Source organism: Giraffa tippelskirchi, chromosome 13 (assembly GCF_054371585.1).
Source record: "Giraffa tippelskirchi isolate mGirTip1 chromosome 13, T2T-mGirTip1v1.2.pri, whole genome shotgun sequence".
Taxonomy (NCBI): domain Eukaryota; kingdom Metazoa; phylum Chordata; class Mammalia; order Artiodactyla; family Giraffidae; genus Giraffa; species Giraffa tippelskirchi.
Genome location: NC_137287.1, coordinates 93,847,069 through 93,863,295, shown reverse-complemented (window position 1 = coordinate 93,863,295; position 16,227 = coordinate 93,847,069). Strand labels below are relative to the sequence as shown.

Genomic DNA, 16,227 nt, shown 5'->3' with positions numbered 1-16,227 from the left:
ATTTCTATCTATAGATAAGATTTGCTTATTCTAGAACCTCATACAAGTAGAATCACAAAGCATGTACTCTTTTGTGTCTGGTTTCCTCCCATCTCTGTATTTGAGATTCATTTACATTGTTTCATGTAGCAGTAATTTGTTCTTTTGTAGTACTGAGCATGTTCAGTGGTATGAGGGAAGCGTGATTTCTCTATTCTCCTGCTAGACATTTAGGGGTTCTTTTCCAGTTTGGATTCTTCTAAATACAGCTGCCACAAATTACTGTGTAAGTCTTTATATGAACATGTTTTCATTTCTCATCTGTAAATACCTAGAAGTACAATTGCAAGGTCATACAGTAAAAGGCATGTTTAATTTTTTAAAGAAGCTATTTTCCAAAGTACCTGTACCATTATACAGTCCCACCAGCAATGTGTCAGAGTTTTTTATATCCTCACCAACATTTTAATGTTGGTCATCCTTTAAAATTTTAGCCATTCTAATGGCTAAAATCTTCATCAGTTTTAATAGTTAAACGATGCCATTTATTCATAGTCTCCTCTTGGGCATATAAATGGTTTCCAATCCCTTTGCTCTTACAAACAATGCTGTAATGGATAGTTTCATACACAAATTCATTTGTGAGATGATTTCCTACAAGCAGGATTTCTGGGTCAAAAGACATGTGCTCTTGTGATTTGGGCAGATAGAGTTAAGCTGCCCTCCGATTTGTACCAGTTTACGATTGCATCTGGGGTGCTCATTTTCCTATAGCCTTCCCAACACAGCTATCAAGACTTTATTGATATGATATTTGCTAGTCTGCAAGTGAAAATGGAGTCTTCATTTCCATTTTGTCTTATGAGTCAGGTTGAATATTTATTCACACATTTAAGAACAGTTTGTATGTCTTTTTTCCCTGAATTGCCTATTCATATCTCCAGCTCATTTTTCTACTGAGGTCATTCTCTTAACAACTTGAAGGAACTCTCTATATAAGGGATATGAACCCTTTGTCTGGAGTATGAGTTGAAAACATTTTCCCCAGTTTGTGAGATGTATCCAGCCTGGGGTGTATGACTTCAGCTCAATTATACTCACTGCTGAGTAGCATTCAGTTGTGAACTATAACCACATGTTTTCTTCATTGACACTACTGTTGCTGGACCTTTGGGTGGTTCTTAGTTTTGAGATGTTATAAAAAAATGCTGTGTGTGTCCTTCACTTCCTCCCTTTGCCTGTCCTGCTTCCTCCACCCCTTTCCTGGTCTCCCCTGGGCACATATCCTTAGTAGGTCACTGGCACATGAAACCTTGTCTTGGGGAACCAGACCTAGTGCAGACACAGATTGCTTTGGTTATGCTGGGTGCTCTGGTGTAGACAGGCTAGAGAGGCATCAACCCCTCCCCCTGTGGATAAGGACTTGTAAATTCCTGATTTGCCCTCTCTCAGGATCCACATTCTCTTGTGAAACCTCTTCCCCTAATCCTCCCTGAACGGGAGAAAAGAGAGGTGTCTTTTTCTAGTTAGCTTTGGGGGCTTGCGACTGGGGGAGGGACACAAAGGAGACTCTGGGGGCTGGTTGCATGGGTATATTCACTTTGTGAAAAGTCATTGAGCTGTACACTTAAAATGTGTGCACTTTTCTATGTGTGCTACGCTTGAATTAAACATTATTTCAAAAGTCTTGAGGAGGCTCAGACCTCTGGGGGTGGATACAACTAACCTCTCTGAGAACCTTCCAATCCCTGGGGGACCTACACCCACTTGGAGGTGCACAGAAGCAGATGAAGACTCCAGGTCAAATGTTCCCAAATCCCCCAGCAGCCATCCTTTCTGTGGCTACTCGTGGTCCTCCCCTCACCGTCTCTTCCTTGCTAGGTGCGTGCATGCTCAGTTGTGTCACACTCTGTGCGACCCCATGGACTGTAGCCCACCAGGCTCCTCTGTCTGTGGAATTCTCCAGGCCAGAAGTGGGTTGTCATCCCCTTCTCCAGGGGATCTTCCCAACCCAGGGATCGAACCCGAGTCTTCTGCATTGCACGCAGATTCTTTACCTGAGCCACCAGGGAATATTCAGCTGCATTTGGTTTGCTCTCTCCCTGTCCCATCTGATTTTAACCCACAGTTTCCACTTAATAGCAATGTAGAAAAAACAGCCCTTACCAAGTGCTTGCCCACAGCATGCCAAGCACAGTGCTGGTCGTGGGAACAGAGGTGAGCAGTGCCCAGAGCTTCAAGGAGCAGGAAGGGGCATGAACTGCTTGAGTGTAAGGTAGTTTGTGGTAAATGTTATGTACTTTGCACCCACTGCTGCCTTCAGCAGACAGTCTTCCAGAATAAACACCACTCACATTCTAATCCTCTGTGTTCCAGTCCAGCAGTTGGCTTTCAAGAAAAAGATTCATTCCAGTTATGTCACAGGAGGGATATTTATTTGGAGGACATCCTTGATAGGCTCCAGGAAGAACCTGGCAATCAGGCACTAATAAGAATGGGACCTGGAACCAGAAGGGTCCATCTACGGCTGCATGAAGCTCACCTGCCCTCCAATCTCTTCCCAATCTGTTAGCTCCTATGCCAACTTCCCACTTCTCTCCACATTTCTCAACTCAAATCCCAGAGCGGTGAGCTCTGTGCTCCTCCCACCATCTGCCACCAGGATACCAAGGGAGTCACTAGCCCACCTGAGAACTGGTTCCCCTCAGGCACTGACTTCCCTAGGGGCACATTATTTTTGTTTGTCTTTGTAGCCCCTGGTGCACACACTTCCAGGAAGAGGACGTGAGATCGTGGACAGGAATGCACTTGGAGCGGAAACAAGGATGCTGATACCATGTCTGCTCCCCACACTCTCTGGGAGTAGGGAGTATAAATGGGGACACCTCTTCTTTCAAGGGCTAGATCTGGCATAAGATGCCTGTTCAGGCAACTTGACTGCCTGGCACTTCGTCTCCCTAGGGACCACGAATCCTTCTTGACTTTCTCAGTCTTAATGTGTGAGAGGCACTACCTCCTCTAGGACTGATGAACAAAAAGGACAGGTTCATACCCTGGACTTCAGTAGATGGGCACTGAGATAGAATATGGCCTGCTGGCAGCATTCTCATCAATGTTCTCAAAGTCTCAGGGATGAGTCCATAGTTGGGAGTCCTTTTGAAATATAATAAAAACTACATTTCCTCAAATCCCTTGCAACTTGGAGTAGCTATATGACCAAATTCTAGCCAGAACTTCTGGGTTATATCCATAATGGGAATGAGTGTGCCTTTCATTTCACTTCCACTCTTCCCTCTTCTTGCTGGAAGGAGTATGAGCACAATGGGATCATTGTGAATATCACAATCAAAAGCAACATTTTAAGGATGGAGAGAAACAAAAGAGAAGGATCCAGAGCTCCAACATCTTAAACCACCATAACATACCCAGACTAGTATGAGAAAGAAAAATCAAATTCTTTCATGTTGAAGTTACTGTATTTGGTCTTTTTAGAGCAGCCTAGCTTACATTCTAGTCACTATAGGGTGCCTTGACCGGCTTGTAATGATATAGAAAGCTCTTCTTCTATTCTAATCCATCCCAAAAGTCCATGGTGAGCTTGGAGGAAGAAGATGTGAAGAGGTAGTGCATTGGAAGATAAATAGAGAGATGAGATCCAGAGAAGAGAGAGAAATAGACAACGTGATCAATTCACTTCTCTTCAGAGTTGCCCAGAGTCAACACCCCTATGGGTAGATTGAGGTTCACCACCACCTCTCGGGGTTGGAGCCAGGTCATAGAAAGTCAGATGCCACAGAGCTGTTTTCAGAGGGAGTCAGGACCCAACGCTGCATTGTTCACAGGGTCCGAACCATCACTGATTCTGGTGACTTCCTCCTCCTAAAGGCAGGAAACGCCACAGATCAGCTCAGGGGCAGAGCCCAATGTGAGGTCCAAGATGTGGCTGCATCAGGATCAGTGAGCTTCGTACCGAGAAAACTGGTCACTGGAGGACTCTGGGAGCAGTCATCACCTGACCTCTAGCTGTGGAGGGCAGTCCCCCAAGTCCCCAGCCCTGGGTATGAGTCCCCAGGGGATTGGAGAGAGTGTGCATGGCTGAAAATGTGGCTGGGAACCCTGACCCACCAAATGGATTATCTACAGAAAGGGACACACCATGGGGGAGGGGAAACAGACTTTCATCTCTGCTCAGGTGATGGGCAGAATCAGGAGTGAGGAAGAGAGACCCTAAAACCCAGGTGGGGTCCTGTGTTGCAAGATGTGTCCTGGAAGTAGAGGCGATGCTGCTCAGTTCAGAATGTCTGCTCCAGTTATTCAGGCATCCATGCAGCAAGCCTGTGACTGCTCTGCCCTACTCAGAATATGGCTCCCACTGTCTTCTTAGGGGGTGCTTGGTCTCTGTGCTCTCTCCCCAATCTTCCCCTAGCCCCAAGCACTGTCCTATAAATGAGAGTAATCTCTTGGGGCCAGTCCCACAGTGCAGGTTAGCCAAGTACTGTGTCTGCATGTGCCCACATGGTGAATGGATACCTGCATGATTTCCTTCCGAGAAGCCATCTCCACTGAATTTTCACCCTCTCTCAGCTTATGAAAATGCCTCCTTCTGCAAGGACAAGAGTGGACTCAGAGAGCCTCTCTCCTCCCCCACCTGCCCCCATTCCGTCCTCCCACCCCGTAAGCTTACACCCTGCTCACTACACAGAGCAGTGGGGGAGATTTGTGGAGAGTAGGCTACTTGATCTTTCTTCCTCCCGTCCTTTTTTCAGCAGTGAGAGAGCAGAGACAAGGAAAGAAGAAAACTATAGAAAGATAGATTTAGAGACAATTTTAGACAGGCTTCCCAAATTTGGAGCAGGGGGAAGGAGAGGGACAGGCTAGGAAGTATGGAGCTTGTGAATTCAGTGGGAGGGACATGGGGGAAGGATGAGGTTAGTCTGTTCACCTTCTAGCTCCAGACCCACCTCCAGGTGTAGTAGGCCCCCAGGCCCAGCAGTAGGAAGAGAAGGCCAGCCAGCAGTCCCAGGACCCAGAGGAGCTGCTGGAACAGCTGCAGGCGGTGCAGGGCTGTAACACGAGGTGAGGCTTAGGGGATGGCTGTGGCTCCAGGCCTCTGATCCTCCCTCCCAAGCTGACTCCCCCAAGATAAAACCTATTTTAAGTTCTACTTTCTCTTGGAAATTTCCCCATGCAAAGGAGTTTCAAGCAATCAGTCTAGACTAGACAAGTAGAAGGGATTCAGGGAAGACCTCAGAAGGAAGCCTCTGGACCTGAGAGCTGGGCCTTTGTGCAGCGCAGCCTAGGAGATAGGGCGGGAACTCTCACCTCTGGTTCCAAAGTAGGTGGCAGCAGAGGCAGAGCCCAGGGAATTAGAGGCGGAGCACACATATTCCCCCTGGTCACTGGGCCTCAGCTCCTCTATAACCACCCTCAAGGCATTGGGGGTGACTGAGACATGGATGTGTGGCTTGGCAGGAGCAACCTTGGACTGGCTAGAGGCCACCAGCCGACTGCCAAGGTGGAGGGTCAGGCTGGCCAGGGGCTCGCTGTCTACTCGGCAGTCCAGAATGCCTTGGATGCCACCCTCAGGCTCCACAAAAACCGTCATCGTGGGTGTCTTGGGGGGATCTGTAGGAAGACAGGGAGTGTGGTGACTGCAGAAACAACTACACAATTCCTCCCCTCCTTGTATCCCATGCAAGGCGACTGCTGCTCCTTCCATTAAGAGGTAGAGATTGTTTCCTCACTCTTTAAATCTGTGATTGCCTTTGAAGGCAGAAGTGACTTTGTGTGACTTCAGGGCTAGACCTCAATGGGCCTTGCAGCTTCTGCTCTCCTTGGAAAACAACCAAGGGGAAGCCCAGGCCAACCTGCTGGACACATGACAGCCCACTCCATTTGCCAGCCAAGAAGGTGAAATAACTGCAGCTACATGATGTAAGACCAGCAGAACTGCTAGCCCAGCCCAAATTTCTGACCCGTAGACTTGTGAGCAAATAAAAAGTGGCTGTCGTTTTAAGCACTAGGTTTTGGGGTGGCTTGTTACACAGCAATAGCTGACTGTGGGGCCCTTGTGAAGAGTAAAATAGGGGGCTAAGGTTGATGACGGCTTACTGTGTGCAAGGCATTCTGCATGCTCTACCTCCTGTACTCTTCACAAGGAGAGGGGACTGACATTTTACAGATAAGGAAACCAAGGCAGGGAGGCACAAGATCACACACTAGTCAGTGGGAATCCTCTGACCTAGCACCCCATTGCTGTGAAGTCCTTGGTTTTTGCAGACAGAAGAGGAGGAAGACCTGAAGTGGGCATGTAAGATGTGAGGAGACTGAGGCAGGGGGAGGATGTCAAGGATGTGACACTCACAGAGCACCCGGAGGGTGACTGGAGCAGAGGCGGTGGCCCCAGCGGGGAGCTCAGCCTGGCAGTGGTACATTCCAGCTTGGTTGCGGGCCACGTGGGTGAAGACGAGGGTGGGTACAGGCTCTGTGTGTAGTTGCCGGCCATTCCAGAACCAAGTGAAGGTGGAGTTGCCCATGAGCCCACGGCCACCAGGGAGGTGACAACTCAAGTTCAGTGCTGTGCCCTCAGGCACATGTAGCCCTGGCTCGGCCACCACATGCACACCTGCAGGACCAGAGGTGGTTGGGGTCTGTAGGCCTGTGGGAGCTGCAGCCTCTGGCTTGTCCTCTGTGCATAATAGGAAAGCCTGACCTGACTTGGGATCTGGATCCCCAAAGGTGGGACTGTGTCTCCCCCATCAGACTGCAATCAGGGCTACCTCTCCTCCTTGCCCTGGGGACTTCTGGGGCAAAGCAGTGCCTCCCTCTCTCATCAATTCAGGCTTTTTGATGGATGAGGCTGTGTCTTGCCCTCAGACTGAACTCCCCAAGGATGGGGCTGCACCTTGCCCCTCAAACTGAACTCCCTGAAGCTAAGATTGGATCTGTCCTCCCATTCCCAGTTTCCCCAGGGCAGGTCTGTGCTCCCACCCACAGTCTGGGCTCTCTGAGGGCAAGGTTAGGTCTCCCCTCCACCCATGCTCCCCTTGAGTTGTTGCCATACCTCCACCCACCTCTCTTGTAGGGAGCTCTCCAAAAGCCAAGCCGTTTCCCCCCCTCAGGCTGAGCAAGCCCCCTCTAGTGGGCACTGTTCCTCCCCATCAAGTCAGGCCAGCCAGCTTCTTCTTGTGGGAGCCCCACCCCTCACACAGACTCAGACCCCACAGCAATGGCCCCGCTCCTGCCTCCTGGCCGGCTCACCTTCTGCCTGCAGCTGCCCCATGGTGGTGCTGACTGAGCCCAGCAAGTTGCGAGCTGTGCAGACGTAGGTGTCCTCGTCCCCTGAGGGCACAGCTTGCACTCGCAGCCGCAGGGCATTGCGGGCCACCTGGACATGGCCCGTCTCCACTCCTAAGCCATGGGTGCCATTGCTGGTGGCCAGAATGTTGCCATTGCGGGCCAGGGCCAGCTCGGCAGGTGGCTCACTGTCCACGGTGCACTGTACCACAGCCATGGGGCTGGTCCTCAAGTCCCAGAAGGAAGACACAGTGGCGTCCCGGGGGGCATCTGGGTTGTGGAGCAGGGCAGAGTTGAGGGTCTTGCTTGGAAACCCTGTGCTAGCCATTGCCCACCTGCCTGGCATTGGTGAGGCTGAAGCCTCTGGGAAAATGGTCACTTCTGGGGAGTGACAGCTTCTCAGGAATCCTGTGGGCAGATTCCTGCAGGCAGAGTTCAGAGGACCCTAAGGAATCTTCCCTCATCCCCTATGTCTTTCCCCAAGTGTCCATTCCCAGGTTCAGTCCTGTGCAGTCTTGTGCCCACCCAGACTAGGGCCCGGAAGCACCCTCCACCCACCTTGGGCACCCCCAGGCAAGGACCCTTGCTTACAGAGGACATGCAGTGCTGTGGGCCGGGAGCTGCGTGTACCCTGGGCATCCTGGACCTGACAGGTATAGGCTCCTGCGTGAGCCCGTGTAACCATTGGGAAGGAGAGAGAGGCTGCCGGCCCCTCCTGCAGCCAACGGCTGTTGTGGTACCAGGCATAGAGGGTGGGTGGGCGGGCAGCAGGGTCTTCACAGCTCACCATGACAGGGGCTCCCTCGGGCACAGCGGCTGACGGAGCCAGGGTCACCCGCACACCTGCACTGAGAAGAAAGGGGCAGCTGGATCCAGCAAGACACCATCACTGATCCCACCCCTGGCTAGGCCCTGCCTCACCCTCCAGCCGCAGCTCTAAGGATGTGTTGACCTGACCCAGAGGACTGCGGGCCAAGCAGCTGTAGAGACCCTCATCGCTGGGCCTGGGCTCCCACAGCTCCAGCTGCAGGGTGTTGGGGACAGAGGCTGTGGTCGAGGAGGCCAGGAGGCGGCCAGCATGACTGAGGACCAGCTGGGCAGGTGGGCGGCTGTCCACAGTGCACAGCACCAGGGCAAGCTGTCCGCCACGGCTCTCCAGGAGATAGGTCAGGTGCAGGCTGCGGGGTGCATCTGTGATGCAGAAAAGCAGAGAAGGAGTTCAGCGCCCACAGCGGTAAGGAGGCCAGTTTGCAGGTGGCATTCAAAACAGGAAGGCTTTGGCTCCCTGTCTCCAACGGCCTCTACTTGCCCAAGCTGGGGCACTGCTCCTCTGCCCCGATGCCCCCCAACTCTAATGCTCCTTGCCCAGTACTAGCCAGCTGGGTACTGAGTTCCTGGGGGAGATGACTGCGGGACTCGGCCATGCCCTGATCCCCGCAAGCTGTTGTCACTCCTCCCAGCTCCACCCTGCATCCAACCAGACTCACAGAGGACATCCAGGGTGACAGGCCTGGAGAGATGGAGTGTCTGGCCAGGGATCAACACGCCACAGCTGTAAGAGGCGGCGTCCACCACCGTGACATTGGGGAGGGCGATGGAGTGGGCAGCATCTGGGCGCTGCTGCCCGTCTTGGTACCATGTGTAGGCGAGCTGGGTCACGTGAATGGTCCATACAAGGCAGGTCAGGTTCACCAGCTGCCCCTCCTGCACGGTGGCTTTGGGCCACACCTGCACCCTCACAGCTGGAGAAAGAAGAGGGCACAGAGATGCCAGGGAATGCCCAAGGCTGTGTAAAGCAAGCCTCCTGTAGGGCCGGACACCTCTCAGCCTCTGGGAGGCACAGGTGACCCACCTGTAAGTGGGGCTCAGACTTGGAGCTTGGGAAACAGCTCATCGTCTATCAGGTGGTCCCCAGCAGAGCTCTCCCTGGAGTGCCCTGAGCCCTCCCTGACCCTGTTGGAGGGCACCTGGGGGAACACAGGCCTCAAAAGCCCTGCTGTGGTTTCTCCTTGAGTGACCCCCATCTGATTAGTTTTATCCCCTGGGCATCCATGTAAAATTCTGTTTTTAAAAAAGGTTCTTCAGTGAAAACCAAGTTTGGAGACTGCTGCCCTTAAGAAGAGTGGGAATGCAGACTGTCCTATGTTCAGCCCTCCTGCCTGTGTCTCAGGCTTCCAGAACCCTCTTCAACCTCCTCTTCTCTTAAAAGAGCCACCCACTCACACCCCCATTCTGACCTTGGGCGTCAAAGGTGGCTGAGGCTGAGGCCTGGCCCAGGGCATTGGTGGCCTCGCAGGTATAGACACCTTCATCTTCTAGCACTGCATTGTGAATCTCCAGGCGCAGCGTGTTGGGGGCCACAGCCACCTGTAGCCGGGGAGAGCTGCCTGCAAGCTCCCCCACTCCTTGCAGGGTAGAGGTCACGAGGCGGTCCCCGTGAAGCAGTCGTAGCTGGGCTGGAGGGTCACTGTTCACACGGCACAGGAGGAGGCCCAGTCGCCCAGGGCCTGTGTCCATGAGGGTAGTGAGTGTGGCCTGGCGAGGGGCATCTACACAAGGCAGACAATGGTCAGGGCCCGACCAGGTGGTCCCTGATCTAGGACTCTCTCAGAAGTAGAGTCCAGGACCAGGGGCTCAATATCCCCTTCCCCAGTCATGCCCTTGGCTCCCTCCTTCCCCAAGAAACATGAACGGGATCAAAGTGCTTACAAGACACGTGGAGGCTGACCGGGGCTGCCAGGTTCGTGGTGGCTGAGCCAGGAGCCTGGGCTTGGCAATGGTAGGCCCCAGCTTGGCTCAAAGTTATGGCTGCAAAATGGATTGTGGCCGAGGTGGACTCCTGGAGGGGCTGGCCATCCCTATACCAACGATATGAGGCCCCCTCCAGGACCCCTGTGGGTACTTGGCAGCTCAGGACCACAGCCTGGCCCTCCCGGAGCTCAGGCGATGGTGACACCCGGACCCAGGCTCCTGCAGGGAGAAACCGAGAGCAGATGAGGGCCCCTCACCACACCCTTCCACATCTGGGACTATGTGTGTGTACACAAGAGGACAGCAAGACCCCAGCCCCATGTGCCAGAGCCACCGCTCACCCACCAGACCACTGCTGAGGGCCCCGCTGCAGCTTCATGCCTCTTCCTCTCCTGCGCCTGACTCCCTTGCCCTGGGCATTCACTGCCCATCACCTTGAGTTACGGTTTTGCTTTGTCAATCATATCTCACCTACCACAGGGCGAGCCTCACCTGGGTCCAACCCTAGTGCTGTGCACAGCACCTGCACGTGTTAGCTCTTGACAGATGTTGTTTTGACCCCATAAAGCAAAGAAATGGTAGGGATTTAGGTCCAACCAAGGACCACGGTCCTGATCATGAGCTGACCTCAGCATGGTGACCAACAGCTTAGAAGGGGAAATTAGCAGCTCTCTCTAGCCCATCTCCACACCCAACTTCCAAGTCATGAGAGCCCAGGAATGGAAGACCAGGCAAAGGGCTGTCCCTGGATCCCCCCAGGTTTGAGGCAGGAAGAGAGCAGGGTGGGGGAGTAAGAAGGAGGGATAGCTAGAGTGGTGATTGAGAGCCCAGACTGTGCTAGAGACCAGCATTGAATTCATCCAGAGCTAGCAGGGCCCCCTCCTGGTCATGTGACCATGAGCAAGCCCCTAAATTTCTCAATTTCTCTGCCTGTGAAAAGGGTATGATAAATAGGATATACAGAATCAAGTCCCAGGGAAAATGTTCAAAAATTGATGTTTGTCACTGTGGGAGGAAAAAAAAAGTGTTTTTTTCAGCATTAGTGGCATTAACTTTGTTTTTTTCTGGCGTATTCACTTTGGCAGGATTGTTACAGAAGAATATATACAGATAGATAAATGAAGAATATGGATATATTCATATATGTATATATGTATAGTCAGACACAACTTAGCCACTAAACAGCAACCAACAATGTATATACAGATGTGAGCATTTGTACGTTATATCGGGCTTCCCAAGTGGCACTAGAGGTAAAGAACCCTCCTGCCAATGCAGGAGACATAAAAGATGTGGGTTCAATCCCTATGTCGGGAAGATCCTCTGGAAGAGGAAATGGCAACCCACTCCAGTATACTTGCCTGGAGAACCTCATGGACTGAGGAGCCTTGTGGGCTACATTCCTTGGGGTAACAAAGAGTCCGACATAACTGAGTGACTTAACACATACATTACATATTCCACGTGCATGCTAAGTCACTTCAGTTGTGTCCAACTATGCGACCCCATGGTCTGTAGCCTGCCAGGCTCCTCTGTCCATGGGATTCTCCAGGCAAGAATACTGGAGTGGGTTGCCATTTCCTCCTCCAGAAGATCTTCCCGGCCCAGGGATCAAACCTGTATCTCTTGCATCTCTTGCCTTGGTACCCGGGTTCTTCACCACTAGCACCACCTGGGAAGCCCATATATTACACATCTCTACATAAATATGCAGAGTGGCCCCCAGGACACTTGGATGCACCACAGCTACAGAGGACACTCACCTCGGACCTGGAAGAAAACGGAAGTGTTAGCTGATCCCAAGGCATTGTTGGCCTCACAGCGGTAGCTGCCAGAGTCCTTAAGACTCAAGTCTTGGACCTCTAGCTGCAGGAAGTTGGCTGTGGTTTTGGCCTGGAGGCGGCCACGGGATGGAAGCTGGGGCCCTGGGCTGGTGGCCAAGAGATGCTCGCCGTGGAACAGAGCCAGCTGGGCGGGAGGGCGACTGTCCACAGTGCAAACAAACACAGCCGTGTGGCCCTGGTCCACATCCAGGAGAGCAGACAGCTTTGGAGGGTCTGGGGGGTCTGTAGAGACAGTGGGGAGCTCAGGCCAGCCCCTGCCCAGCTCACCACCTTTCAGCTGCCAGGCTGTCCTCCTCCAGACATGCAGTCCAGGCCCGCACGTGCCCACACCCAAGCCGTGTTCTTGCCTCCTCAAACCCAACCTCAGCCTTGTTTCCCCTAGACCACCCCCTCCACCCTCCAAGGGCCCAAATCCCCTTGCCCATCACCCACAGAGCACTCGCAAGACCACAGGGCTGGAGAGCTGGGCATCGGCCTCAGTGAGGATGCGGCAGGCATACAGGGCGGCATCTGTTCTGGCCACAGGCAGCAGCATCAGGGTCTCTAGGGGGCCCTGGGCCCACAGGGCCCCATCCCGGAACCAGGTGAAGTTGGCAGGGCCGCCAGCTTCCCGGCTCACCCTGCAAGTCAGGTTGGCTCCGGTGCCCTCCTGCAGCGTGTGCGACGGTGTGATAACCAGGATGGTGGCTGGAGAGCAGGCAGCACAGGCTTACTGAGACAGGCCTCAACCCTGACGGCTTCCCCCCAGCCCCCGGGGTAAGTGGTCCTGCCTCCCTGTCTGGAGCAGGTGGGAAGGAGCCCCTCTGGGTGCCCATGGAGCAAGGGGAGGAAACCAAACTCCCTCTGCTGACAGGAGGTGGTTTCGCCCAATTGACCCTCCTCAGAGCTGGGGGTTGCAAATGAATAGGGTCCTGAGTGCCAGCCCCTGACCCCAAGCGACCTGCTCCCTGCCCTGCCTCACCCTGGGCATTGAAGTTCACTGAGGCAGAGGCATTGCCCAGGACATTGCTGGCCTCGCAGAGGTACACGCCTTCATCCTCCAGCACTGGATCTTGGATCTCTACCTGCAGCAGGTTGGGGGCTCTGGTAACCTTTGTGCGTGGGGAGCAGCTCCCACAGGCGCTACAGCTGCCCCCTGAGGGCAGGGCAGAGGCCACTACGCGACCCCTGTGGAGCAGCCGCAGCTGGGCCGGGGGGTCGCTGTCCACACGGCACAAGAGGAGGCCTCGCTGACCGGCTCCGGCAGTGTCAGGGTCCAGCTGGGCAGTGAACGTGGGCCGGCGTGGGGCATCTGGAAAGAGAAGAGTATGGGCACTATCCCACAGCCTCTGCCAGGCTCCCACGGGTGCAGTCAAAGCTAGCTAGGCTCCCAGAACACGCTGAGCAAAGGCATGAACCCAGAGCTGCTGCAAACAGCTGTGCAGACTGTGCATTATACAAGGATCGCTGGACCGGGGTGGCAGGACCTCAGCCCATGCTCGTGTGCTGAACTATGCCTTAGCACTGGACTGAGTCTTCCAGAGGAAGGAGGGCTTTTTCTAACTTAGACAGAGCTAGAACTGTATGGGCTAGCAGCCACCTTGCATAACCACCATGTGCTCCTGAGCAGGGTACCTACAGAGCAACCCCTGGGTGTCTTACTGTCTGCTTCCTCTCTTCACACCCCCTAAGACCCTGCCTGTCTTTTATCTCTGATCTCCAAGCCAGCTCCCCTGAGAACAGATAATGCCTAAATTGCCCTCCTCCTAGAAGTTTCTGAAGAGTGGGACCAAGACCCCCAGGTGATCTCACACTGAACACTAGATAGAAAATCCCCAAGAGGTGACCGCTCTTCCTGACAGTCCCTGGACATGTGTCCTGCACGTGTTAGGGAAGGTGTGCTGGAAGCTGAGTGTGTCCTGAATGTTGGTCAGCCCCTCAGAAGCATCCACCCTTGACACGACGCAGGCCCTGTGTGGGGAGGCTCTGCCTTTGTGTCTGCATCTGTGAGGGTGCAGCCTATGGGGCGTGTCTACATATATAGGAGTAGGGTGTCCCAGGGCCCAGCTCCAGAAGATAAGCTTGGACATGGTGTCCATGATGAGTCTGAGGCTAGAGGCAGAGCTCTAATGGGACTGGGATGGGGAAATGGGATGCCCTAGACTCGGTCTCCATATTTCAGCTAGGGCGGTCAGGTCCATGGTGCCCAGGTTCATGGCTGCCTTCCTTCTGGACCTGGGCAGGACAGAGTCAGGAGGGCCTGGAGGAGGGGGCTGATGGGCTCTGGTGGCTGATCCTCCCACAGCAGGCAGGGGCCGGCGGGAAGGCTACTCACAGAGGACGGTGAGGACAGCAGGTGAGGAGAGCCTGTTGGTGCCATGGCCATCCTGGGCCCGACAGTGGTATGAGCCGGCGTCAGTGCTGGAGACCACAGGGAGCAGGAGGCTGCTGCTGGGCCCCTCGAGAAGCAGGGCTCCATTCCGGTACCAGGAGAAGTGGGTGTCAGGCATTGGGCTCAGGCTGCTCCTACAGCTAAGTGTTACCGCCTGCCCTTCTGCCACTTCTGCTGCGGGGCTGATGAGGAGGCGGGCCACTAGCAGGAGAAGGAGAGAAGAAAGCTCAGCTCCCCTGCATGTCTGCGGCTCCATGCCACCCACTGCAGGAAGCCCTCCTGGGCTTCTCCCCACTCAATTATCAGGAGGTCTGAGCATCATGGCATCAGCTCTGTGAATCTCTTGATGATCAGAAGGATTTGACCTTGAATGCCAATTCAGATCTGTTGGTAGCTGGCTGCAGCAGGATTCTGGGCCAGATCCTAGGCTTATGTCAAAAACCTGGCTTGATCGATTAGCTATGTCTGCCTCAGAAGGAGGGAAGGGCAACATGTGCACCAAGACTCAGCCTCTCTATTTGGGTTCTGCATCTGACTCCTACCATGGAGTCTGCCCCAAATGTTCAATAAATAAAAAACAAATGAATGTGCATTGAAAAACCCTGTAAGTTCAGAGTCAGAAGGGATACAAAAGGAATAACTCAATGTGCCATATTTCTCGTTTTGCTTTGACTTGTAGGAAACTCTGAGACTGGGATGACTGTATAGCTCAGATCTTTGATGTGATTTTTTTTTTCTAGCCAGCTGGGTCAGGCCCTCAGTTGAGCCCTCTTGGTTCTCAGGGGGAAGAGGTCAGAGCAGGCCTCCTCCTCAGGCTCCTTCTACCAGCCCCAGAGGGACCATCTTACCATTGGCATGGAAGTCCAGGGTGGAGGATGAATTCCCAAGGGAACTGGTGGCTGAGCACGTGTACTCCCCACTGTCAGTTGGCCCCAGGTCTCGAATCTCCAGGCGCAGGAAGTTTGGGGCAGAGTAGACACTGAAGCGTGGGCTCTGGTCACCCTCTCCGGAAGTCGAGGCGAGGATGAGGCCCTCATGTGACAACACCAGAGTAGCCAGGGGCTCGCTGATCACAGAGCACTGGAGAATGCCCACCAGTCCTTCCTGTGTCTCCAGGAAGGCAGTTAGGTGCGGGGTGAGGGGTGGGTCTGTATGGAAATGAGGTGCAGTCCTATTACCCTCAACAGGGGCATTCCTGGATTTCCTCTTATAGCCTCTGACCCCTGCACCTACTTTGTCCCATGATGCCCTGGGAAAAGTTAGTGACCCCAGCAGCTCCTATTTGTCCACAGACTAGGCAAATCACTCTGTCATTCTAGTCAATCCCTGCAGTCACCCTGAGAGTGGGGATCCAGAGACTCCACTTTAATGGTGGGAAAACTGGTAAAGACACCTGGCAGAGGACAGCACTGCACCAAATGATCAAAGTACACACTCCCAGCAATGGGACAAACTGACCCTATGTGCCTCTTTAGGTGACACAGGGAGACAGACACAGAATCATATCCTTGGTGTCTCTGCCCAGGTGCACGGGCTTGGCCTGCTTCATTCAGACCAATGCAAAGTGAGAATATCACAAAACAACTGACCTGTGCTCGTCAGGGTTTAATGTCAAGGAAGACAAGGAAAGATTGAAGAAAGGAGAATAAAGAGACTTGACAACTTAATGCAATGCAAGAAGATCCTGAATTGAATCCTAAACCAGAAAAAAATATTACCATAAAGGACATTGCTGGGCCAGCTGGTAAAATTTAAACATGGATTGTAAATTAGATAATGATCTTGTATGAATGTTGTTTCTTGACTACATACAATTGTTATAATGTGGTTATGCGTGAGAATGACCCTAGGAAATACATGCTGAGAAATTAAGGAGTAAAGGGCCATTATGCCTGAGGAATATAAATGGATAGATAGATGATAGATAGATAGATAGATAGATAATGTGTGCATGTATACATATAGAAGGCATATGTATATACACAT

General features: G+C 53.1%; 1 protein-coding gene across 1 annotated transcript in view; it reads right to left on the bottom strand.

The window, feature by feature from the left end:
- Positions 1–3,436: 3,436 nt before the first annotated feature.
- Positions 3,437–16,227, bottom strand: part of SIGLEC1 (sialic acid binding Ig like lectin 1) — a 37,673-nt gene continuing 24,882 nt past the window's right edge. Inside the window, exons 9-24 of the mRNA XM_081558872.1 lie at positions 15,090–15,389; positions 14,185–14,442; positions 12,832–13,161; positions 12,303–12,557; positions 11,790–12,092; positions 9,985–10,245; positions 9,513–9,824; positions 8,763–9,017; positions 8,197–8,466; positions 7,867–8,118; positions 7,240–7,545; positions 6,344–6,604; positions 5,302–5,604; positions 4,941–5,043; positions 4,510–4,582; positions 3,437–3,858 (exon numbers count right to left, since the gene is read on the bottom strand). Coding sequence (XP_081414998.1) covers positions 3,784–3,858; positions 4,510–4,582; positions 4,941–5,043; positions 5,302–5,604; positions 6,344–6,604; positions 7,240–7,545; positions 7,867–8,118; positions 8,197–8,466; positions 8,763–9,017; positions 9,513–9,824; positions 9,985–10,245; positions 11,790–12,092; positions 12,303–12,557; positions 12,832–13,161; positions 14,185–14,442; positions 15,090–15,389 — 3,917 coding nt within the window. The 3' untranslated portion in view covers positions 3,437–3,783. The remainder of the gene's footprint in view (positions 3,859–4,509; positions 4,583–4,940; positions 5,044–5,301; positions 5,605–6,343; positions 6,605–7,239; positions 7,546–7,866; positions 8,119–8,196; positions 8,467–8,762; positions 9,018–9,512; positions 9,825–9,984; positions 10,246–11,789; positions 12,093–12,302; positions 12,558–12,831; positions 13,162–14,184; positions 14,443–15,089; positions 15,390–16,227) is intronic.